General features: G+C 36.6%; 1 protein-coding gene across 3 annotated transcripts in view; it reads left to right on the top strand.

Moving 5' to 3' along the window:
• The window catches only part of VRK2 (VRK serine/threonine kinase 2), a 117,985-nt gene that overhangs the window by 83,585 nt on the left and 8,873 nt on the right, over positions 1 to 25,527 (top strand). For 2 of the 3 annotated variants that reach the window (XM_028089960.2, XM_028089962.2), the window contains exons 9-12: positions 5,982 to 6,120; positions 8,404 to 8,462; positions 12,709 to 12,875; positions 18,353 to 18,514. In XM_028089960.2, coding sequence (XP_027945761.1) covers positions 5,982 to 6,120; positions 8,404 to 8,462; positions 12,709 to 12,875; positions 18,353 to 18,514 — 527 coding nt within the window. The remainder of the gene's footprint in view (positions 1 to 5,981; positions 6,121 to 8,403; positions 8,463 to 12,708; positions 12,876 to 18,352; positions 18,515 to 25,527) is intronic. The other variant, XM_028089963.2, reaches the window with a different exon arrangement.

Raw genomic sequence — 25,527 nt, 5'->3', positions numbered from 1 at the left:
GGATAGGGGGGCGAACATTCCCGGGACCGCCATACATCTATGGAGATCTGTGTGCATTTTAAAAATTGCAGTTATTCTTCCAAACTCAATTCTCTTGTATGACCTCAAGGTATTTTCTGAGTGGCTGAAATGCTTCATTTAGTGTAAAATTAGAGGAATATACATTGGGTTTATCTCTCTCTTCTATTATTAATTTTTTCTTCTTCATAAAAACTAACATGTATAAACATTGACATATTTTGGGCTTGTTGCCTGATAATTAAAGAGAATTATATCTGTGTCAAATATACTATTTTAAAATTTGTTACATTCTTAGCAATGTTAAAAAGCAATATTTGGATCAATGTGTGGTATGGATTTTTGTAGATTTTTCTACTCACTGAGGCATGCAGTCAATACCTAATTTCTCTAGAGATATACTGCGTTTAACATATTGAGCTTTTTTAAATACTTCAGACCTCTGCATTGAGTGTATAATACCTGTTTTAATTTGACATCATTGATGACCATAAAATATGATATCTAAATTGCATTTTAAATGTCCATTTGTTTGTGTAATATATTCAGTATCAAGGAAAGAGACATATACTTTTTTATTTTTGCCAATTGCTACGGTAGATGAAATCCAAGTCTTGTGTTATTTTTTGCACAGTTCCCTTTCACTCTAATCTAGCACTCCAACTTACAAAATGTATGTGAAATAAACTGAGAGTGTATTTTCATGTTACCAAACTTGAGGAAATGATACGGTTTACACAATATTTATCTCCTCAACAATAATTCAAAAAAGGGAACCCATTTTTCAATTATGATATTAAGGTATTAAGCTTGGATCCTGTTAGTAGTAGTCAGAAAAGCAAACCATTGATTTCTGTTTTTAGGTAAATTTACTCCTATCGTCTTTGGTCGATGTATAAATAAAAAATAATGAAGACACTCTTCATTCTACATGGCATAACCCAATTTTGACATTTAGCCATGACTTTTAAAGCCTTAATGTAGGTCTTTTGAACTATTTGGTTGGGTTAGTAATACACATTGGCCAAATGTAAGATACATTTGTGGAATTTAAGAAACAAAATAAGCAAAGGGAAAAAAACAAACAAAACCAGAAAAGGAGGCAAACCAAGAAACAGACTCTTAACTCTAGAGAACAAACTGATGGTTACCAGAGGGGAGGTGGGGAGGGATGGGTAAAATAAAAATAAAAATAAACAAAACAAAACAAAAACATCTTTGCTCTGTTGAATAACTTTACCTAAACCTCACACAGTAGTGTTTCATTAAAAAAAAAAAAAAAACTAAGGTTTAAAATCTTAAAGGTACTAAAAAGTAAGAGACCTGAGTTTAAATGTTTTATTTGAAATGTGACATATTGCATTCTGCTTTCCTAATACCCTTTTCGAAATTGCAATAAATCATGGCCACCATGAAATTTTTCAGCTTTTTATACATCTGAAGTGACAAAATACAATCACAAAGGTTACTAGTTGGGAATGAAAGAATAAACTCCAAATTTGATCTGCAGATAGTCACCATTCACTTCTTCAGGTGAGCATCTTATTCAGATGTTTTCTCCTTTCTTAGGTCATTTCAGAGCATATAAACTAGTATTTTGGGCATTTCAACCCTGTCTGCTTAAGGCAGAAGTTTTCAAGTTCACTGTATTATTTCCTACCAAATCCTGTTTTTCTTCATACTTCATACTTCATGTTACTCTATATAAAAAAATAAAACTAAACAGAAAGCATTTCAGGCAAATAATCAGATCCATTTTGGGATTAACACTTATACTTTCTGCCCCCCCCCCCCGTTCCTGTTACATTCCATTTGGTGAGTTGGTCCCAGATATTTTTACTCCAGTTTGTCTTTAGAATAAGGACCAATTCTCTAAGTTATCTTCTCTTGTTCTCCTACCAGCTGGGAAGGACCATCGAAACACTGTATAAAGTAATGTTTTTACTAGACACACTTCATCACAGTGAAATAGTTTGAAAGAAACCGTCTCATAAAAGGATAGTTGCATGGAAACTTTTATTTAAAAGATTTTATTTATTCATTTGAGAGAGAGAGCACAAGCAGGGGGAGAAGCAGAGGGAGAAGCAGACTTCCCGCTGAGCTGGGAGCCCAACACAGGGCTCGGACCCAGGACCTGGAGATCATGACCTGAGCCACAGGCAGACACCTAACCATCTGAGCCACCCAGGTGCCCCGCATGGAAAATTTTGTTAGTGCTACACCTTAGACCTCAGGACCTGCTGCTTGTTTATTCCTCGCCAACCATCTTTGCATCAGTATGTCTTTTGGTGTTTTAAGTTAAAATGCCTGCCTCAAATACTCCCCTAACTATAGAAATAGAATATGTAATGTGGTTTGAATGGTGTTAAAACTAATGTGAGAGGCAAAGTAGTTGTTAGAGTGAGTATGGGCTTTGGATTCTGAAAGATTTGCATTTCAATGCAGAGCTCTGTCAATTTTTGCTTTGTGATAGTTAACAAGTTGCTTAACTTCTCTGAGCTTCTTATTTTCTTATCAACAGGCTTAAATAGTACTTTATATTATTGTTAGAATGATTAAGTGAGAGAATATAAAAGCAGTTAGAGTGTCTGGCACAATAGCAGATCCATAAATCATATCAATTGTTTTTATTTTAATTAAGCACTCTAGTATCCACTGTTCCTGGAATCTGCTTTCTAATGAGGTAGAATTCAAGTTCCCACCCATGCCTTTTTTTTTTGTAACTCTTGTTACTCTTTTTTTTTTTTTTTTAAGATTTTATTTATTTATTTGAGAGAGAGAGAGAATGAGAGAGAGAGAGTACGAGAGGGAAGAGGGTCAGAGGGAGAAGCAGACTCCCTGCTGAGCAGGGAGCCCGATGCGGGACTCGATCCCGGGACTCCAGGATCATGACCTGAGCCGAAGGCAGTCGCTTAACCAACTGAGCCACCCAGGCGCCCACTCTTGTTACTCTTGACAGTACTTTATAATTTAGAAAATGTTAAGCAATTGAGAACACAACAGGCTTTCAATGAAGAGTCATTTGCATTGCTCCATATTAATAAGCTAAATAAATGCTAGATGCTAAATTATATTTTAAAACTAACAAGGGAATGTAGAGGCAAAGTATTAATAACTAAATCTTGCCACATTTCTAAACAGTAGCATCATAAGTAAAAGTTTGGTTTTTTAGGAAATCTACATGAAAATATACTACTGTTAATGATTACATTATCAAATTCAACTGAAGAACTTTATGTATTATAATAAATTATACAGAGACCAAATTCTGTAGAAACAAAACAGTTCATAATATATTTCAACTTTCAAATTAAAAAGATTTTTATAGTTAGATATTAATAGTTCTCTTCAAATATCAATTCTTATTTTTTTATTTTCAGCATTTTATTTAATTTTTTTCAGATGCACAGGAAATAATAGACTAGTATAATACATATCCAAGTACCCAGTTCCTGGCTTCTGTAATTACTATGCTTTTGTCTTGTCATCTGTATTTTGATGACGTATTTTTAAAGTCAAAGATATATGATCAATTCATTGTGTTAATTACACATAAACATAGATGTTAATGTTGCCATCTTGAATATTTATTTTTAATTTAACAGGTATTAAAATGACTCTTCTGGGGCACCTGGGTGGCTCAGTCGGTTAAGTGTCTGCCTTCGGCTCAGGTCCTGGTCCCAGGGTCCTGGGATCGAGCCCCGCGTCGGGCTCCCTGCTCGGCGGGGAGTCTGCTTCTCCCTCTCCCTCTGCCTGCCTGCCTCCCTGCCTGCCTCTCTGTCTGCCTCTCTGCCTACTTGTGCACTCTCTCTTTCTCTGTCAAATAAATAAATAAAACCTTAAAAAAAAATGACTCTTCTCTGTGTAGTAGATGGAAAGAAGACTTAATCACTGGTAGAGTCTTGGGGTTGAACTTCATTAAAACACATAGAACTTTGCAATTTGTTTCTCTGGGAGGGAATTTGAGGGAGAGGTGTCTCTTTACTGGTGGGAAAGAGTGACTATAGGATTTTTTTTTCCCCTAACATTGCATATATTTTAGTGGCAATAGTAGTAAAACATTTACCTAACCATGGTTATCAATGTATATGAGTAATAAAAGAAAATAAAGGTTGATAAATGTGATAATGTATATTAATTAGGTAAGACCAAGCTATAATAGTCAAGTAAAGTTAACTCTCAAGGGGCTATTTCAAATGAAGACCAGTTTATGAAAGATTGGCTTCAGAAATCTAAATGACTTGTCTTTACTTAGAGCTTCATATTAATTCATCCCTCCGTTGGAGGAGGGGGGAAGTGACTGGGAAGGTTTATTCCATTTTAATTCTGATTATTTTTCCTCAAAGGACCTCGTGTGTAGCCTGTGTTGTCCAAACAGGTGTCAGAATATGATTTTTTTTTTTAAATTAGAGGATGTGATTTTTTTTAAGTGGTGGTAATCAGGAATTGCCATAATGGAAAAGGGACTTGTGCACACATCTGTACAAATGGAACCATTCCATTATTAGCGGGAGATTTATTACTGAAGAAATCAGTACCAAACAGCATGGCAGAGATTGTGTTTTTATTCTAATAGGAGAGCCAAGTCTTGCATTAGGACATTGTCGAAGCTTGTGAAGAAAGTAAACAGTGCCCATGGGACTGTAGCATTCTGCTAGATTGAAGGGCCTTTAATAATCCAATACTCTAATAGCAGTTAAGACAGACTCTGTGTAACAGCTAATCTTGTCTTCTGCTTTTATAATAACTTACGTGTGGTAATCAAAAGTAGTTATGATGTGCTCATGGCATTCTTCTTTGTAGGTGACTTTTTAAATTAAAAACTAAGTGTACTGACTGACTTTTCAGAGTTTATTTAATGAAAGATAATAAAATAGGATACCTGTTTACAGCGGGTTTAACAGCCACATATTGCACTTAGGAGGTTTTATATCCCTCCACAGATGAACATTCAAGTAATGGCAGAAATGTAAATACTGGCCTATTGTTTTATAACAATTTGGAATGGTTATAAAAAAATGAGTTTATTTTGTGGGATCTTGTTAACGCTGTAATCGTTAGTTCTATTTTGACTTACATCAGATTTCATTGTCTTTTCAAATAAGACACTTTAAAAAAAACACAAACATGATAAAATTAGTCTACAGCATTTAATAGTCTGGTATAAATGATATCTGCAGTGGTCTAAAAATGTTCTTCTGTGTTTTTTTGATGAAAAGCCATTCCACTTTCAATTCTGAAAGCCTCGGTGTGGCTTCCAAATCTATGTCCAGGAACCTCTGCACACCCATCGCCTCCTGGTTACATTTTTCTATTCAGGCTATTTGACCAGAATTTTAGCTTAGCACTGCTTATATCTAAAAATATTTGTAAAATTTTAGAACCGCGTGCCCGAAACAGTAGGCGTTTTTTATCCTGTACTTGTATTTAATTGCAAAATCCTCACACAGGCCTGTGTTTCCATCCTGCACACTAGATGGCAGTTTTGTCATATTCTTCCAGCTTCCAGTGCTCCTCACGGGACTGGAGCAGGAAAGGCCATCAATGTTTAGTCTGCACTCCGAGGGTCTCCGCATGACCAGTGCAGACCCCACGGACTTCCTGGAACATATGTTAGCAATTTAGCCGCAGACATTTATTTCTTTGTTTTACTGCTTGGCTCTTGGAGAAAGTGTTGGTGCCAGGTTATGGGTTGTCTGGATCATGTCAGAGGCCATGGAGATCGAGTTCATGTGACAGGCCAGACGAAGGAAGGATGGAGTTGGAGGAGGTGAGGAAACTGACCCTTACTTTCAACAGCCACAAGTCACTGCCTGTCTGTGGACTGTGGCCAAAAGCCCGGGCGTTTACGTTTTCATCCAGCTGAACAAACAAAACACATTTGCCCATTTGGCTTTTTCAGAGTTCATTCGACAATTTCCCTAGGTCTCAAAACTTGCTTGTCCCGCGGGTTTCTCTGTCAGTGCTTCTTCCTCCTCCAGCCCTGTCCAGACGGAGCGACCTGGAGACCCTCGGCTACTGCCTGCTGCGCTGCCTGTGTGGGGGCCTGCCCTGGGAGCGGAGCCTGCGGGACCCCGCGGCCGTCCAGGCTGCTAAAACAAGGTACCCGTCTTCAAGCATTCCAGCCCCGCAGGGCAGGGGCCCCGGAGGGGTACAGTAAAGGGAGTTTCCAGCCCTGAGAAGACGGCCATGTCACCCACTCCAGTAATCAAAGCCAGTTTCTGACATCTGAAAAGCCAAACACCTTACCGACTTCAAATCCGTTAAGATAACACCCGTGAGATCACATGCACGCGAGTTGTAACGCAAAATGTCAAGTGAAGCGTTTGTTCTTTTATGTGGCGTTTTCCAAAGCTGAATTCTAGGTGGTGGTCTTTTCAAGGAAGAGTAGTTTCAAATTAGCGTTGTACAAGTACATGGAGGTAGTCTGAGTTTGGTGTGATTGCTGTGAACTGTGCAAAGCGACAGCGTGAGGTGGGACTGATGCTTTCAAGTGAGAGCATCATACCTCTTTCTTAATTCTGGATCTTGGAGGGAGTGTGTTTAGTTTCTTAAGAAACAAACAAAACTTTTATAGGAGGTGTTTATATAAGAGATAATCTTGCAGCCACATAAACAGTTTTAATATTTCACATTCAATTTTTATCACCTAGAATCTGTTGGCATGAGAACTAGGTCAGACTGAGAACAGAGCATGTTAACTATTTTACTAATTTCTCACTGATCAGGCCTAAGGAAAAGCAATTGCATGCAGCCCAGAATAGCCAGTTTTTCATTATATACTCAACAGATATGCTCAACAGTAGTTATCCACAGATAGAATATTGCAATTGGAAAAGGCAGCTGTGTTTTAAGTAAGGTGAGTCACAACAGAAGTTTACAAAAGGGGGAGCTGATCCATAGAAACCAGTCTTCAGATTCAGTTGTGGTATCCGTTCTTTATATTAGAGGGCCTAGCCTACAGATGCAGAGTAATACAGTTGGCATTTGTAAATACTGGCATATTGTATGAAGTATTTCTCCGCTTGGAATCTTGATCATCGCAGCCCCTTACCCCAAAGGAACACATTTATATAAGTCAATATTAGAGCTGTCTAATCAGTTATTTACCACAGTGATTATTGTGCCCATATTAACCAACACTTTTCAATATGTGGGTCAAGTCAAAGCACAGTAATGGGCGTATATAAACAATCTCTATACCCAGTTTTTCACCTCAGTTCACCTGATTTGAATAATGTACTGTATTTAAAAGACTTGCATTTTCATCCCAATGATTACATGTATTTTTTCTTTTAATAAGACTTATTAATATGATTTGTTTTAGTCTTTTATCAATATATGTAGATGCATTCATTGTAGATATCTAAAGAATATGCCTATGTGTGTATATTCAAATGTGATAATAGGGTATCATGCAAAATGATAAAATATGCTAATAAACATAACTCCCATTTACATTTTGGGGACCTTTATGTATATTAATATCTTCATTTTGATTTGATTACTAATATAAGTCTATAAACCAGTAAAGCTAATACATAATGAAGTTTACAATTAAGGTAAACTATAGACATTTTTAAACTTCTGATAGTAAATAATATATGATCATAATTCATTCAACTTGCTAAGAAGGCATACTCTGAATTTCCTTGTAAGGGTATGCTTGCATATACAGCCATGATACCATATCTCCCTCATGCCCTTTATTTTCCTGACATGGGGTAATATCAGATCAGTCAGTGCATTTATTGTTGCAGTTCTGCCTGTGCCTGAGTTTGTCAGTCAAACACTCATATCAATAATTTTAGTTGCATGTTTATATACTGGTGGCTCAAGCAACTTAAAAGCATTATATTCAGTCTAAAACACTGGGAAGGGTTAGAATAATGACCTATCTTGTTTGTTTTGTTGTTTGGATATTTCTTGTTAACCTGTTTAATCATAGAATAGCATCAAACACTACCCAGTGGAGAACAGTGTACATAAATAATTTGCCCCTCCCCAAGGATAAGTACCTGCAGAAAAATCTCCTGAAAATCCTGATACTATTTTCCTATGTATTTTTTCTTGTTTTTGAGAAAAAATCATGATAGATATCCCTACTTCTACATTTCTGCATGTACAGACTTTGATCTAAAGCATTTATACTGTAAATCTACATTTAGTTTCTAGGTGATATAAAATTGGTCAATGAGAATTGAAGGATCTCCCCCACCTCCACTTACCCTCTTTCCCCTTACAAGGGGGTGAAAAAAAATATTGAAAGGCACGACGATATGGGTGACCCACCAACACAGAATTTGAGTTTTGTTTTTTGTAATCAAGACAGTGAATCATAGGATTGTAAACAAATTCACTGCATATTACTCTGTTTTGTTTTAGTCTGTTGGATGAGCTTCCTGAGTCAGTGCTTAAATGGGCTCCTTCCAGAAGCAGCTGCTGTAAGTCAAATGATAACTTCTACCACCTTCTCCTAAATGATTTACTGGTCACCACATTTCCACATTTGTCACTCTTGTGTTACGGCTTTTGCTGAATCCACCCACTCCCATTCCCACGGGGGTGAGAGGAAACTCTCTACACAAGGTTACAGATACTCGTTGCTAGAGAAGAGAGCGTTTAGATCCTCCCTGACATCAGAACACAGGAAGGCTACAAGAAAATATTTCGGCAGCGTTCTAGGCCTTGCCGCTGCATTTTGGGGGGGTGGGCAGGAGAGGGAGGAATCTTACACAGGTTTAATAGTCACCTGTATCTAGTACTGTTAGAGTTGACATTCTGATTTTGTCCCATAAAATCTATATCATTGAAAGAAGATAAAGTTGATCTAGGGAAAGACTACTTTCGGTCAGTAATTTAAAAAACCAAATCATTGAACACTTGAGTGCTGTTCAGACCTGCGCTGCACTGTGACTGAACAGCCAGCAAAAAAAAATTTGGATTGGCACAGGCATGTAACCTTGGGATTTGAAGGTATGTTTCATTAAATGGTTTTCTCTTTCAAGTTAGTATGGATCATTTTGGAATTCTTTAATTGACAGTATTATCAGTAAAAATAGTCAATTCACAATTACCCAAGTGCCTATCGTTTGCATATGCATGCATGGCACATTGTTCACCAATTTAATAAATGAGTTCGATTGTCTTATAGAAAAGTGCCGGCTTCTGCTGTCAGGCTCACTTTTTCTCAGAGACAGATAAGGGGAATGAATCTTGTTCTCTCTATATTGGGCAATCTCAAAGTTAGCTTTTAGCTGACTTATATGAAAGTGAATGTATACACTGACCCTCTAGATAAGGTCAAATAGCATCAGTTTCCATCTGAGAGTTTAAATGTAGAGTTAAATCATCTTGAACTTATATTTATAGTCCTTCTTTGACAAGAAACCAAAATATTCATTTCCATGGGAAACGAAAGACGAACAAAGTAGTTCTGCTTTTCCACCTCCATTCTCCCAAGTCCTAAGCCTGCCCCAGTGTGAGCCTCCAGCTTCCCAGTTTCTGTTGTCCCTCTTCTGATGGAGGAGGGTGCGAATCCGGAAGGATTCTCCTTTGGGGGGGGAGGGGCATGGCGTAAGTGTTGAAGGTGAAAGCTTTTCGTTTCTGTAACTGCACTGAATAACTTGGTCCAAATGCCAGTATTCCTTTTTGGCTAATACGCTTATTGGCATTTGGACCAAGTTATACAGCTTATGTTTTACTCAATAGGACAGCAAAAAGGAGAGATGGGAGATGTCAAAGAAAGTTTTCTCTGTATATCTCCCTTACCTTTTCTGCCCCTCCTGCACAAAAGGTAACTGCTCAGCTCAGGATTAGAAAAGAAAGCCCGGATGCTCAGGGTTGCACAAGATAAATGCTTGTGGACCTGTGTATATTCTGTGAAACTTCAGTTACTGGAGATATGAAGATCTGAGCGATAACAAGAAGTGACACGAGTGCCAGGTTCTCCATTTTTCAGTACAAACCATTTATTTGGGTCCATCGTATTATTTTATAAAATGCAGATTTCTATTTCTAAAGCACAAAACATTGAAACTTTAATATTAACTGAAGATCTCTTAGTTGGGTGTACTTAGGAGTGGGTACTGCAAGCATGACAATCCGATGTGTAAAAGGTTTATGACTAAGGCAGTTAATGAAATAAAACCACTAGAAAGTTTCCAATGTTCATGTCCAGCTCAGTGTAATAATAATAGTTGCACAAGTTTCTTTAAATTTTTTATTGTTATGTTAATCACCATACATTACATCATTAGTTTTTGATGCAGTGTTCCATGATTCATTGTTTGTGTATAACACCCAGTGCTCCATGCAGAGCATGCCCTCTTTAGTAGCCATCACCAGGCTAACCCATCCCCCCACCCCCCTCCCCTCTAGAACCCTCAGTTTGTTTTTCAGAGTCCATCGTCTCTCATGGTTCGTCTCCCCCTCCGATTTCCCCCCCTTCATTCTTCCCCTCCTGCTATCTTCTTTTTTTTTTCTTAACATATATTGCATTATTTGTTTCAGAGGTACAGATCTGTGATTCAGCAGTCTTGCACAATTCACAGCGCTCACCATAGCACATACCCTCGGCAATGTCCATCACCCAGCCACCCCCTCCCTCCCACCCCACCCCCACTCCAGCAGTAGTTGCACAAGTTTCTATCTCCTGAGATGATAGTAATGATACTTAATATTTCATTAGCTTAAAAGCAAATGATTCAAGAATATCATTTCATACTATTCAAAGCATTTTTTATATAGCTCCAGAAATATGCTTATAGTAAATTTAAAAGTATACTTAATATAATAAATCCAGATCTTGGAAGGCTACCATTTGAAGCAGTAATACATCACAGTGTTCTAAGCTTCAGATTGATGACAATGAATTTGTAAGAGGTGGCTTTTCTTTTTCTCCCTTTCCTACCTCACCGGTACCTCATTTTTCCAAGCCCCAGACCCACGAAGACTTTGCAGCACAGCTGCCATCAGCTGGGGGAGTGCCAGGAATCTTCCATTGTCTTCTAACCGTGACCTGTGAAAATTCTCCCACTGTATTCAGCTCTCTTCTCCATTTGGGATATTTTGGTTAATAGAACTGTAAGGATATATACCAGACTTGGTGTACCAGTCTCAAAAGGGCCAAAGAACAACAGAATATTTACATGAAAATGGTAGTGAATGTAATGTAATCTTTTTTTCTTTTTGATCATCCCTTCAGGAATGGGACACCCTCACTGGGCTTCTGGAAACAGGAGTTACAAATGTGATGAAGCCATACCATTTGCTAGTTAATAGAGATCTGACTGATTGAATGTTAGATAACAGAATATGACATATCTTAAAACATTAGAGAAGGAAAAAAGTTAGGTTGCATAATTGCCACGGTATCCAAAAGAAAAAACAAGAAACTAAAGACCAAAACCCTGGAGCCAAGGGTTCTCATTTTAGCCACAGTGGCCTTAAGGTCCTAGAACCCAGCTGCCAGTAATGAATACAGCATACCGGCTATGAAATGGTCGCTCTGACTCTCTTAGGGGGAAGGGATGGTGACTCTTCCTTTTGGAATTTTTCCCCGTGGGGAGTGAAAGCCATGTCTGCAGTTCCCTCTTGAATGGAGGTGGGCCTGGAGGGGAAGGGAAGGATTAGGAAGTCAATCCTGCCAAGCCACAAAGCTTCCCAGATTTTTCCCACCATGGGGATATAGCAACTTAGTGAGAAAGTAAGAGGTACTTATGTCTGTGTGAGTAATAAGTTTTTGAAGGGGAAAAGCTTGTAAAAACTAGATTGTGAAATATCTAAACATCTCTACGAAAAAGGAAAACATGCTAGATTTTAAGCAGTATATGGTATTATCATTTACTTGTGTCTTGACTTTAGATTGAATCTCCACCTGAAACAAAAATGCAAACTACATTTGTTTTAAGGCAGCAATGTTTGTAATTTTGGGTGACTAGTTTTATTTGTATTTAGAAGTTTGTAGTTCATATTTTTGGGGAGATGGCTATATAGTTCTAGGGAAGAGATTACATTAGAAAGAAAAAAAGTAGCAACATCTCATCCTTCTGCTCTAAACTAGGAAGACGACGCAGTGAAGGCACAGGGCTTGCTAGGTATGGACAACTCAAGGGAGGTCTGGGGAGCTCTAAAATTAGTCATAGAAACCTAGAGTTCAAGGTCATTTCAGAATGTACTGTTATAATCTCAAAATCAAAGCCTGAATTAAAATTTGCAGTGATTTTTTTTTCCCATCAAAGTAAGGAGGTTTATAATAAGTAACACTCGTTTTTAACTGAATTTTTAAAACTTCAACATAAAAGTATGAAGTGTGTCCAGTCTATTATATTATTCATGTAGTTCTTAGTAATTTGACCCCATAAGTCAAAAATCACTAACTGTAATTTTTTAAAAATTTGCTTCCTTTGATAAGTTAGTGAGAAATAAACATACCTTTTATATATCTTTTACAAAGATATGTAAAAAAATTACCAGTGTTTCCCATCTTGTCAAATCTCCATGTCTCACTGTATTTCAGTCATTTTTGGATATCATTTGAAAAGTGCTTTTCACCAAAGTGTTCATTCTGTTTCTTCAGGATGTGTGTTGTGTGCATGTGTAAGAGAATAGAGAGGTTTTGATGATACTAGAGCCTTGACGATTCCTGCCAATTATGAATAACATGTAAAAAAATTTAACACTTCACAGGTGAAATAGCCCAATATTTGGTATGTGCTCATAATTTAGCATATGATGAAAAGCCAAACTATCAAATGCTCAAGAAAATCCTGAACCCCGGTGAAATACCTTTAGGACCACTGGAATTTTCCACCGGAGGCCAAAGTGTAAATATGCGTACTCCAGACAAACAAAAAGTAAGTAATTTAGTCCGTGGGATCCCACGATTACCTTCCCCGAAGCTTTTCTACCAACTGAAGTTGTTTGGGGTCTCAAAAGGAGTCTGACAACCCAGTTTCTTGCTTATTATATGTAATTCCTAGTTCTCCTCACTCAGCTCCAAGAAATTTTGTTCAAAGTTCTTTTGACCTATTGTCTCAGAGAAAAACAGTAGTAGGATCCATGGCCTACTTAGTGTGCTATTAAATAAAGCAGTGACTGATGTCACAGAGATATGACCAAGGTCAGATTAAAGGCTAATATGACTTTACTCATGAGGACCTTTATTTGCTGCTTTTCTTCAGATTTCTTTAGTTACTGCCCTCTGGTTTTGCTCACCAGTTTGGCCATAATTTGGTGGCATTAATGATGATAGTCTTAGATTTAACCAGATGCCTGGTTTGTACTGATACTTCAATCTACAAAAATAACCTTTGAAAAAGTTTTTTTTTTTTTTTTTTTAAGTTACACCTTCTCATCCTTTACTCTGTAATCTTCCAACTGACTGACTCACATCAATTCAAAAAAACAGAACTTGAAACAATACACAGGAATTAGGACTTACATTTCTCAGAAGGCGGGGGAAACTTGAGACTGCTGTGAGCCGCCTTACTGGACGGGCAACCAAATGTCCAGTCCTTCCTTGATACGGTCCATACGCAAAAGATGTGTGTGTGGGGCGGGGGGGGAGCTTTTTTTCTTGAGGCGTGTACAGTGAGGTAGGGTCAGGATGCCATTCATTTTTAATATTTCTTATGAACTTTGGATCATCGCAAGCGTTCATGAGCCAAGAATGCAGGATGCAAACTAATGTGACTGATAGGCTGCGAGATGAATGGTGAGTCAAGTATCAGTGCACAGATGGTTCTGATTTGCTGAATTTTGTAGCTGCTGCAACTGAAGACATAAAATATCCTTCTAGTCATAAATTAGCTCTTTGGAAGCAAAACCTTGGCACCAGAGCTTTACAACCTTCAATTAGTAGGGAAAGAAGTATTTGAATGACTGTGGTATTGACATCTGTAGGCCTGCATAGTAATCATTCCTAATAGAAGAGAATATCTGTTTGAGGAGGTTTTGCATGGCTAATTAACTACCAGTGAGAATATGTAATTTTTTCATGATCTCCTGATTGTCACCTTTCTCTCATGATACAATTACATTTTATTGTAGCAAATGCCTCACAAACCAATTGTCAGCACTATTTACGTATTGCAGAAGGCAGAACAAAAGTTCATGTTTAATAAAAAGCCAGTGGATTTTGATCTTGGTAATTACTGAGACTTATTTTAACAGTTTTATTGACTTTTGTGTTTTTATCACTTTTGCAACAAAACAAAGAGCCATTTCCTTAACATAGTATTTCCCTTGCAATAATGGTCACCACTTAATCTACACTAATTTAGGTAGATTTTTTTTCCTTTTTTTTTTTTTGTAGTTTTTCAGTTTCATAAACTTAATTGAAATGTAAAAGAAGCCATTTTAAAAACTGATAGTTATATCCTCTGATGTAAAATCCTAATCATTATCCACCAGAATTTTCAGTTTCATCAAATTCAAAGGATGTTTGTTGTGAAACCATTTTTATATGCAGAGAATAGAACATAAAACATTTTTTCCAGGGGCGCCTGGGTGGCTCAGTCATTAAGCGTCTGCCTTTGGCTCAGGCCATGATCCCGGGGTCCTGGGATCGAACCCCGCATCGGGCTCCATGCTCAGCGGGGAGCCTGCTTCTCCCTCTCCCACTCCCCCTGCTTGTGTTCCCTCTCTCGCTGTCTCTCTCTCTGTGTCAAATAAATAAATAAAATCTTAAAAAAAATCTTTAAAAAAAAAACATAAAACATTTTTTCCAATGAGCCTCAGTCAATAATATTTTATTCTTCCCTTTTGATTAGAGCACTTTATGAATAAAAAGAATATTAAAATAATATAGTATAAAAATATTATTCCAAATAAGTAATATTTATTTGACTAAGAATAATGTGCATTCTTAAGACCTTAGTTAATTTCTAACAGTATGACCAGCCCCAGTGTATAGACAGTAAGATGATTTGGGGGTATATTCCACAGCAAATCAATATTTATTGAATAGGGACTTTATTTCTGTAATATTTTAAGTGCACAAATATATTTAATAGTCATAATATAAAAATGGGTTCACCATGTAGCTAAACCCAAAGTATCTTAATTTTTATTTTTAAAGTTTACAGATTTTGTAATGTTGCAAAAACCAAACTTGAAAATATTTAAAAGCAAAGTATGACAATATAAACTGACATTTCCCCTGAATGATAAAAGTATAGGACAGTTTCTGCCATTGACTGCTTCCATAACCAAAATCATTCTAGGTCCAGAATGAATATCAGTCACATGGCTCCAAATTTCTCTCTTTTTAATCACAGACAGAATCCCCTTATTAGTAACTAAAAACATTTCTTGTTACTTCATACATGGATTACTCTAGTTATTTAACAGAATATTGAATGACTTCTGGACTTACACTTTTTGGACAAAGATACCTAAAAAGAAGTCAGTGGACCAGAAAACATATACAGTTATATAAATAAAATATTTCTGTCATTCAGTATTCAAAAGAAAGTTATGAATGTTTAATTTTTTTAAATGTTATTTCCCTCAGTATAAGTGGTGGTGCCTTTTAAATTTAGTATTCCTAAAAAAATATGTTTTGGTTAGGTATTAGAAAATATAGCACATCACCATAAGAACCTTGGCAAACTTATAGCACCTTTTTGCAAAAGAAAAATGAGGTATTTTTCCAATACTGGGTTTTACTAGGCATCATAAACTGTTCCCTGTAAACTGAGCCGCTGCCTTGCACAAGTCCTCAAATACTGTTCCTGGAGTTAAATTGGAAATGAATTTTTGTCAAGACAGGAAAGACGTTGATATTTTTTTCCTGAAAAGCAAATCTTTCGGGGCATTTGCCTCAATCACAATGATGGTCTGTATAGCTGAAATCACTCTTGAGTAGCTCCAGTGGCTCCTGAGGTAATGCTGTCAAATGAGAAGAATCTATCATCAGGGCTACCCCAGTCTATTTATGCCTTCCACTGGGATTTAATGTCCAAAATTCACTGAAGGAAACCATATTTCAGTAAGAATGCTTATTGAGGTGAGCTAAAGCTCTAGAACTCCCAGATGAGAATGCAAAAGCCAAGGTGGTAAACCAGCATTATTGAAGGCCCCATTCAACCCTTGAATAAGCTGTTTCCTCAAGAGCCAGTAGTGGACCCTCTCATCAGCTTATCAAATCTCCCCCCTTGTTAGGGTGCCCAAATCCACACTGGAATAGCACAGAGCCCTGGGCATAATGAGCCACCCATTCCTCCTAAATGCTCTACCTAGACAGAGGAGTAGCTGTAGGACAGAGTGAAAATGTTCAAGCTGTCCTACATTTCAGACAAGTAAAAGTTTGTCCTTCCCATTTACCCTAAATCTGAGGTTCCCACAGCAAATCCAGGGGTGAACATATTATTGGTTGTAGTAATCTTTGTATTGAACTTAAAAATTTATAAAATTCTTGAGCCTTCTCAAAATAATTCTGTTAAGCCTGTCTTCATATTTATATTCTATGTGAGAAAAGGAGAGTATAAAATCTCAATTATGAGCATATTTTTGGCTTACTGAATTTTAGAAGGCCAGAGTATTCCAGGTTTCTTAGAACACCGTGAAGTGCCGATGGGAAATTAAATAAAAGATACCTTATTTGAATAGCCACTTTCTTGAAAATGACACATATTTGGACAGTATCATTTTATTTGATTATGTGAGATGCCCAGAGTATTTCCTGTACTTACTTTTATGTCTTTGAGAAAAGTTTTACCTCTGTTCATAATTGAGAGTAAAACTTAATCATCCCATTTCATTCTTACCATTTTAGGAGTTTCCCTATAAAAAGAAATTTTTCATAAACTGGATATCATTTTGTTTATTAGCTAGAAGTGCTTATGGCAGCACAACCTAACCATCCGGCCAACTGACAGCAGATCCAGGAGGCCTCGTCTCTTCCAGAAAGCCTCACAGAGGACTGAATATATTAGATCAAATTTTGTTTGTACATCAGAGGCTCCCAGGCCAAAAACCGTTATACCTAAAGTGCCTAGCATCCAGGAGGCATTAAAAACCTCAATTAATATCTCAACGAATCCTTTATATCATAAGACACATTTTCACAATGATTGGCAAAGCCAGTCTTTTATTAAGATGAAACGGTGCACAACAGCCTTGGGAAACCCTTTGTTTCACACTGGTGGTCTGATGAGCCTTTATCACCCAAGTTGACTTCAGTGGGAGAGTGACTCAGAAGGTGGTTACACATGAATTTTCCCAGTAGTTTGGGAGAGTTGAGTGGTGAAAATAAAGAAACCCTGAGTGATGAGGGAACAATTCCAATTGTCAGGTTACTGAAAAGCAATGGCTTTGCTATCCTTTGAAAAGCTGGGATCCAGGAGGAGGGGTGAATAAAGAATGGTGTTGTGACAGCTTAGACCTAGCCACAAAACACCAGCATATTTTAAAGGGAAGGAGTGAACACATTTGGCAATAGAAGCTAAAAATTGAGAGACTACAAATTAAGGCTCTGCTTGCCCAGCCAATGTAATTCATTCTCCGTTTTGGCACTGGCTACTCCGTTATTTCCGCTTGCGCTGTTCCTATCTTCTGCCCCCAATTTAACCCCGGAAAAAAGGTGATGGCACTTTCAGCTGCAGTAAACACAACGCTGTTGAGCAAATACTTCACATAAGGGTCTTCACTGTGGCTTTCAATCTTCCAACTCTATTGTGGGACCTGCCCTTCTATTTCCGTGTCTACTTCAAGGTTATTAAGAGTCAGTCATCCCCCAGAAAACACCATGGTGTGAAAAAGAAACCTTAGAGACAGCAGGCTTGTTGGAGAACTTAACCCCTGATACTGGTACACGGGACTAGGTGACATGAACTGTGACTCGTCTGCTCAAAGGTTAAATTACCTGTATAAAAAAGTAAGCAACATCATAAGCTCCTTTTATACGTTCACATTAATTAGGCTCACTTCAATGATAGAAAACTAAGATTTTAATTAATAAGAATTTAAAAAGATGTACTGGATCCACTCCCAGCAAAGGTTAATAATGAATTCATGTGCAGTTTGAGAATGTGACAGTTTTCTGTAAAAATGCCGTTTTCAATAAGCAAGTTATCTGTAGAGATAATTTCTAAAGAGCGTACAAAAGTGACACTAATTTTAATTGGTCTTGTACTATTGATGAGAAAGGGTCTGGATCTTGCCAACTACTATATTCTTTCCATAACATCCATTTGTTGGTTTTCCTCTTTATGTCTTCCTTTTCACAGAACTTGGCAAGTTTAGAATTTTCAAGAATCTGGACGTGAATGCATTTTTTTCTTACAAGTGTCAAAAGTTTTCATTATACATTATTACTCTCTATCAACAGGTTGTTTCTCGAAAGGCTGCAACAAAGCAAATCAATCAGATGCAAAATAGGTCAATAGAAAAAAACATCCATAGTGAGAGAAGTGCTGAGTCCTGCTTAACGGGGAGAAAAGTGCAAAAAGAGGAGCAGCCAACTGGATTCCTTAACAGTGAGACAGCGCAGGTGAGAGGCTTTTCGTTGTTTCTTTTTTCCTTTTTTTTTAATTTTTATTTTTTATTTATTTTTATTTTATTTATTATTTATTTTTATATTATTTTTTATTTTATTTTATTTTTATTTATTTTTACTGTTATTGTTATGTTAATCACCATACATTACATCATTAGTTTTGGATGTAGTGTTCCATGATTCATTGTTTGTGCATAACACCCAGTGTTCCACGCAGAATGTGCCCTCTTTAATACCCATCACCAGGCTAACCCATCCCCCCACCCCCTCCCCTCTAGAACCCTCAGTTTGTTTCTCAGAGTCCATTGTCTCTCATGGTTCCTCTCCCCCTCCGATTTACTCCCCTTCATTCTTCCCCTCCTGCTATCTTCTTTTTTTCCTTCGTGTTGCATTAGAATATGCCCTTTGGGAATAAAGACATTTTAGTTTCTCCTGAGGGCCAAGGTTGTATGGTTTTGTTAAATGAGAAGGGGTAGAAAAATATCCTATCCAGTGTATAAAATCAAAGCAGCCGACACCAGTCATCATAGAAACAGAATGACAGTGAGCACATTTGCGTACAGATCTGATTTCTTGCTTTAGCCTAAGAATGTAATGAAGTGCACTTAAATTTTTTATGCCATCTATGATCCATTAGGGACTCTTAACATACTCCATACTCTTACATGTGTTCCTCCAGTCTCACCCTTATAATCAAATGTAAGTGAAGAGTTTCCCTGTCTATATGGTTGTATTTTAAAATGATGTATTTTTTAACGTTATTCGATCATTTGGTCAGATAGTGATTTACCTTTAGCAGAGGACTCATCCAAGCAATAGGAAAAGTCTTTGCTTATCTAACCTTTTTTTTGACAAGAAGGAGAAGCATACAATGTATTTATATCTTCAATGAAAAAAAATTTTTTTCCAAAATGACCAACATTTTTTATGATTTATACACCATCATTTTCCCCCAAATGATTTGAGGTAGTTTAAAATGTGAAACAGGGTATTTTAATGCCCCCATCCTCAATCTCCCAACCTCCCCCCCCCCGCCCCTCAAATTGGTATATCAGGCAGCTGGGATGTTAATCACTAAACTGAACACTGAATTTGGCTCTGAACTTCTTGGCAGCCAAGACAAAAATTAGACGCATACAAGTTGGGCAATTCTTATCCAACCAGCAAGCATGCACGTTTATCCAGAGAATGCTTTTTTAGAACTAATAATCTTTTGCAGTTATAGTTCCCATTTATAAAATTACAAATATTGCTTGGTGACAAAATTTTGAGATTCTTGAGTGTTCTTTTTCAACCCTAACTGTCCACCAGAATCACTTGTGTATGGAGGTAGGGAGACACTATAAAAAAAACTGATGCCCAGGTTCCAAGCAAAGACATTGATTCAATTGGGGTGGCATTGTGATACACACGTGCAGATTTTATCATTCCAGAAAGCTCTTTGTTTCCTTTCTCAGTCGGTCCCTTTCCCCCAGACAACCTCTGTTCTGATACTCTGATTTTCACCACCAGGCTAGTTCGGCTTCTTCTCAAAAGTCACATACCATGTAGTCACACTGTACGCACTCTTGGGTCTGGCTTCTTTCACTCAGCATGTTTTTTTTTTTTTTTTGAAGCTCATCCATATTGCCGCATATCTCAGTCATTTGTTCTTTCTCTTGTTGAGTAGTACTCCATTGTGGAACTGCATCATCATTCATATATCCATTCTCCCATTAATGGCACCTGGGCTGCCCCTGGCTCTAGCCACCATGAATAATAGTTGCTATGAACGTTGTGACACAAGACGTTTTGTTTGTCCTGAGAAGTGGAGCTGCTAGTTCGTTCACAAGGCAGATGTATGTTCAACTTTATAAAAAGCTGGCAAATTCTTCCATTTTATACTCCTGCCGGTAATCCCAGATACTCCCCAGCATTTGCTGTTGATCTTTTTAATTTTAGCCATTCCAACATATGTGTTCATATCTCTGTTGATTCCAGTTATCATGTACCTGATAATTAATAATTGTGGGCACTTTTTCATGTGCTGACTGCCCATTCATATATCTTCTTTTGTGAAATGTCTTGATCCATTTTTAGGTGGATGATTGTCTCTATTACTGAGTTGTAGGAATTCTCGGGATATCTGTATTGTGGATATGTTCTAGTGCAGCCTGCCTATTCATTTATTTAACAGTGTCTTCAGTGAGCAAAACTGTGTTATTTTTATTTGAAGTTCAATTTGTCATTCTGTAAAGAAACCTGAGAAAACTTTGCCTATCTCAGGGTCATGGTTTGCTATATATTTTTTTAAAAGGCTTACAGTTTTAGCTTTCATTTTGAGTCTATGAGCCATCTCAGATCATTCTTGTATATGGTGTAAGGGGTTAAGATTCCTTCTTTTACATTATAGAGAGCCAGTTGTCTCAACACCATGTGTAAAACGATTTTCCTTTTCCTAATTAAATTTCATTGGATTCTTTTTCAAAAGTCAGCTGACAGTATAAGTACGGGTCTGTTTCTGGACTCTCTCTTCTCTTCTGTCAATCTTTTGGTCCTTACACCAAAACCACACTGCATCATTACTGCAGCTTTACAAGTTCTGAAAATTAGAAGTCCTTCAACCCTTTTCTTCAAGAATGCACTGGCCATTTTAGGTTCTGTTCCTTTCCATAAAATCTAAGAACCAGTTAGCACAATGGGATTTTGATTGTGACTCCACTAAATCTAAAGATCAGTTTAGGGGCAACTGAGATCCCAACAACACACTTGAGTCCTCCAACGCATGAAATTGCTACTTCTCTCCATTTATGTAGATCTTTAATTTCTCTTAACAGTGTTTTGTAGTTTTCGGTGTAGGTATCTTATACATTTTCCATTAAATTATCTCTAAATATTTTTAATTCTATTGTAATATTGACCTTGTGTCCTGGGATCTTTCTAAATTCACTTTTTAATTCTAGTAGTTTTTTGATACATTCTTAGCATTTTCTACATAATCAATCATGTTTGTGAATGGAGTTTTACTTCCTCCTTCCCAACATGTATTCCTTTCTTATCTTTTTTTCATGCTTTATTACATCTGCCGAGACGTAGAATACTACACCGAGAGTGGGCATCCTTGCTTTGTTCCTGTTCTTTGGTGGAAAATATTCATTCTTCAACCATTAAATATGTTAGCTGTAGGCTTTTCCTAAATGCCCTTTATCGGGCTGAGGAAATTTCATTGTAGTTGGAAAGAAAACAAAATTTAAGTCATGAATGAATATTAAGCAATTTTTCGGGATCTGCTGATCATATGATTTTTCTCCTTTACTAGTATAATGAATTACACTTAGTTTTGAATATTAAATCAACCTTTTGTCTCTGGGATAAACCCCATTTAGTCATGATGTGTTGTCGTACTGGATTCATTTTGTTGTTATTCCATTAAGGGGTTTTCCTTGTATCTACATTAATGAGAGATCTTGATCTGTAATTTCTTTCCTTATCATATCCTTGTGTGGTTTTGTTTTCAGGTCATTGTATCAGTTGGAAGTGTCTGTTTTCAGGAAGTGTTTTACTAAGATTTGTCTTCCATAAATATTTAATAGAATTTAGCAAGAAAATCATCTGGGTCTAGAGTTTTGTTGTAGGAAAATTTTTAATTATGAATTTAACAGCTATAATGAAATTATTAGATTTTGTTTTTCTTCTTGTGCCAATTTTGGTAATATGTATCTTTCAAGGAGTTTGTCCATCTCATCTAAGTTGTCAAATTTCTCAGCACTACGTAGTTCATGACATTCTTATTATCCTTTTAACATCTTCAGTATCCATTTTGATGTCCCTTCTTTCATTGTTGATTATGGTAACTTTTTAGTTTTTTTTTTCTTTTTTTCTTTTTTTGATAGTCTAGCTAGATGCCCGTCATTTTTACTGATCTTTTCAAAGAACCTATTTTTGGATCTGTTGATTTATCTACTGATTTTTTTTTTTTCTATTTCGCTAATTTCCATTCTTTATCATTTCCTTCCTTCTACTTATTTTAGGTACTCTTTTCTTTCAAGCTTCATAAGATAAAAGCTAAAATTAATTTTAAGTCTCTTTTCTAAAATATATAGTGGGGCACCAGGGTGGCACAGTCGATTAAGCATCTCTTGGTTTTGGCTCAGGTAGTGGTCCTGGCTTCATGGGACTGAGACCCCTGTTGGGCTCTGCGCTCAGCATAGAGTCTGCTTGAGATTCTCTCTGCCCCTCCCCCATCCACACACACTCTCAAATCTATTTTATATATATATATAGCTATAAAAATTTTTAAGCAGTGCTTTGATGTAGTCCACGGATTTTGATATGTTGTGTTTCACTGTTCAATTAAATATATTTTCTAATTTCCCTTGACTTATTCTTTGACCCAATGAATTATTTAGAAGTATGCTTTTTAATTCCTAAATTTTTTGAGATTTTTCTTTGTATCTTTTTGTTGACTTCTAATTTAACTGTTATTATCAGAACATATCCTTTAAAATACACTGAAACTTGTTTTATGGCCAAGAAGAAGACCTAGTTTGGTGAATGTTCCTTATGTACTTGTAACAAATGTCTATTCTGAAGTTTGGAGTTTACTGTTCTATAAATGTTGATTAAATTGTTTGATAGTGTTGTTCAAACTTTCTGTATACTTACTGTTTTGCTTTGTTTTGTCCTCCTGTTTAATCATTTAATGACAGAGAAATGTTAAAATTTTCAACCATAATTGCACATTTGTCTACTCTTCCTTTAGTTCCATAAGTTTTTGCTTCATGGATTTTGATGCTCCCTTAATAGGTATATACAGGTTTTGAACTGTTACATCTTCCTGGTGAAATATCTGTTTATCACTATGAAACATCTTTCTTGTATCTGTCAGTATTCTTTATCTTGAATTCTACTTTGTCTGATTTGATTTTAATAATTCTAGCCTTCCTGTGATTAGTTCACATGATGTATCCTTTTCCATCCTTTTATGTTTAATGTTTTTGTTTTGTATTTTCTGTGTCTTTGTGTCTGTGAGTGCTTTTGTAAATAAGAGTCTGTCTTGCTTTTTTGTACAACCTCACAAAACTTCCTTTTAATCTATCCATTTACATTTAACGTAAACATTGTAGTTGAGTTAAATCTACAATCTCACTATTTGATTTCTTTTTGCCTTATTCTGTCACTTTTTACCTCCCTCCTGCTTTCTTTTGGAGTAATGGAGAATTTGTGTCTCATCTCTTCAATTTTTAAACTATACTTCTTGGTTTCTTGGTTTTTGTTGTGGTAGGTACTTTAGTTCAGCAAGCTATGGCCTGTGGGCCAAATTCAGCAAGCCACCTCTTTTTGTAAATAGTTATATTACAACCTAGCCATACTTATTCACTAAGTCTTTTACATGTTGTCTATGGCTACTTTCATGCTATAGTGGCAAAGCTAAGTAATTGTAACACAGACTGCATGCCCCCAAGGTCCTAAAATATTTACTATCTGCCCTTTAAAGGAAAAGTTTGCAAATCCCTGCTCTGAAACCACTCTAATAGAAATATAATATAAGCCACATATGTAATTTCAAAGAAACAGGTAAAGTTTACTTTAATAATATACTCTAATTAAACCATCCAAAACGTAATTGTAATAAAAATTGAGACATTTTGCATTCCTTTTTTCATAGTAAGTCTTCAAAATCTAGTGTGTTTTACACTAACAGCAGACTTTAATTCAGACTAGCCATATTCCAAGCGTTCAAGTCATATATGGTCAGTGGCTACTGTATTAGCATAGCTCTAGAAATTACAGTGTATATCTTGAAACTTATCATACCACAATCTACCTTGACTTAATATACCACTTAATATATAATGTAAGAACCTTGTGAAAACACATTTCCATTTATCCTCCCATCCTTTTTGCTATTGTTGTCATACATTCCATTTTTATGAAATTAATTAATATGTAATTAATTCCATAATGCAGTTACTATTGTGCTTTTAAAAAATCAGTTTTATTTCCAATTGAAGAAGAAAAAAGTCAAATATCCCCGTATTTACTGTTGTTGGAATTCTTCAGACCTTCCATAGATTTGAGTTTACAGTTGGTTCATTTCCTTTCCTCCTAAAAAAATTCCTTTAGGGGCGCTTGGGTGGCTCAGTCAGTTAAGTGTGCAGTTCTTGGTTTCAGCTCAGGTCATGATCTCCGGATCCTGAGATCAAGCCATGTGTCTGACTCCCCACTCACTGGAGACTCTGCTTGTCTCCCTCTCCCTCTGCCCCTCCTCCCACTTGTGCTCTTTCTTCCTTTCCCTCTAAAATAAATACATAAATCTTAAAAAAAAAAAATTCCATTAACATTTATTGTAGTGTAGGTTTCCTGGAGACTAATTCTCTCACTTCTTGTCTGTCTGAAAATACCTTTATTTCACCTTTACTTTTTTTTTTGGTGTGGGGAGAGCTGGAACTATATTTTACTTCTGGATTTATTAACTTTCTAAAGTAATTGCAACACTCAGAAATTGCAAAAATAATAGCTCCCATGTACCCTTCACCCAGCTTCCCCAGTGACCATCTTACAGCCATAGTATAATTTTCAAAACCAAGAACATTGGCGTATTACTATAAAATACCTTATTTGGTCATCAGTTCTTACATGCATTTGTTCATATGTTCCTATGAAATTGCATTACATGTATAGAGTAACTACCAAAATTACTCTGCAGAACTGTTCTAGAAAGAAACTCCCTCACAAAGAAATTTCTGTGTATTGCTTTATAGGGACACCTTCCCCCTTATCCTGATCCCTGGAAAGCACTGATTTGTTCTGCATTACTATAATTGATATCTTGAGCATGTTGTAAAAGTCAAATTATATACTATGTAACTTGTTGAGATGGGCTCTGTTTCATTCACCATAATGCCTTAAAGATCCATCTGAGTTTTGCATGTATCAGTAGTGTAGTTCATTCCTTTTTATTAGTAAGTAGTATTCTAAAGTATGGATATAGTGTTGAAGAACATGTGAGTTGTTTCCAGTTTTTC

The sequence above is a fragment of the Eumetopias jubatus genome, unplaced genomic scaffold (genome assembly GCF_037043125.1).
Source record: "Eumetopias jubatus isolate StellerSeaLion01/CBP00866 unplaced genomic scaffold, mEumJub1_p1.0 scaffold_9, whole genome shotgun sequence".
Lineage (NCBI taxonomy): Eukaryota > Metazoa > Chordata > Mammalia > Carnivora > Otariidae > Eumetopias > Eumetopias jubatus.
This window is presented reverse-complemented; position numbering and strand designations above follow the sequence as displayed.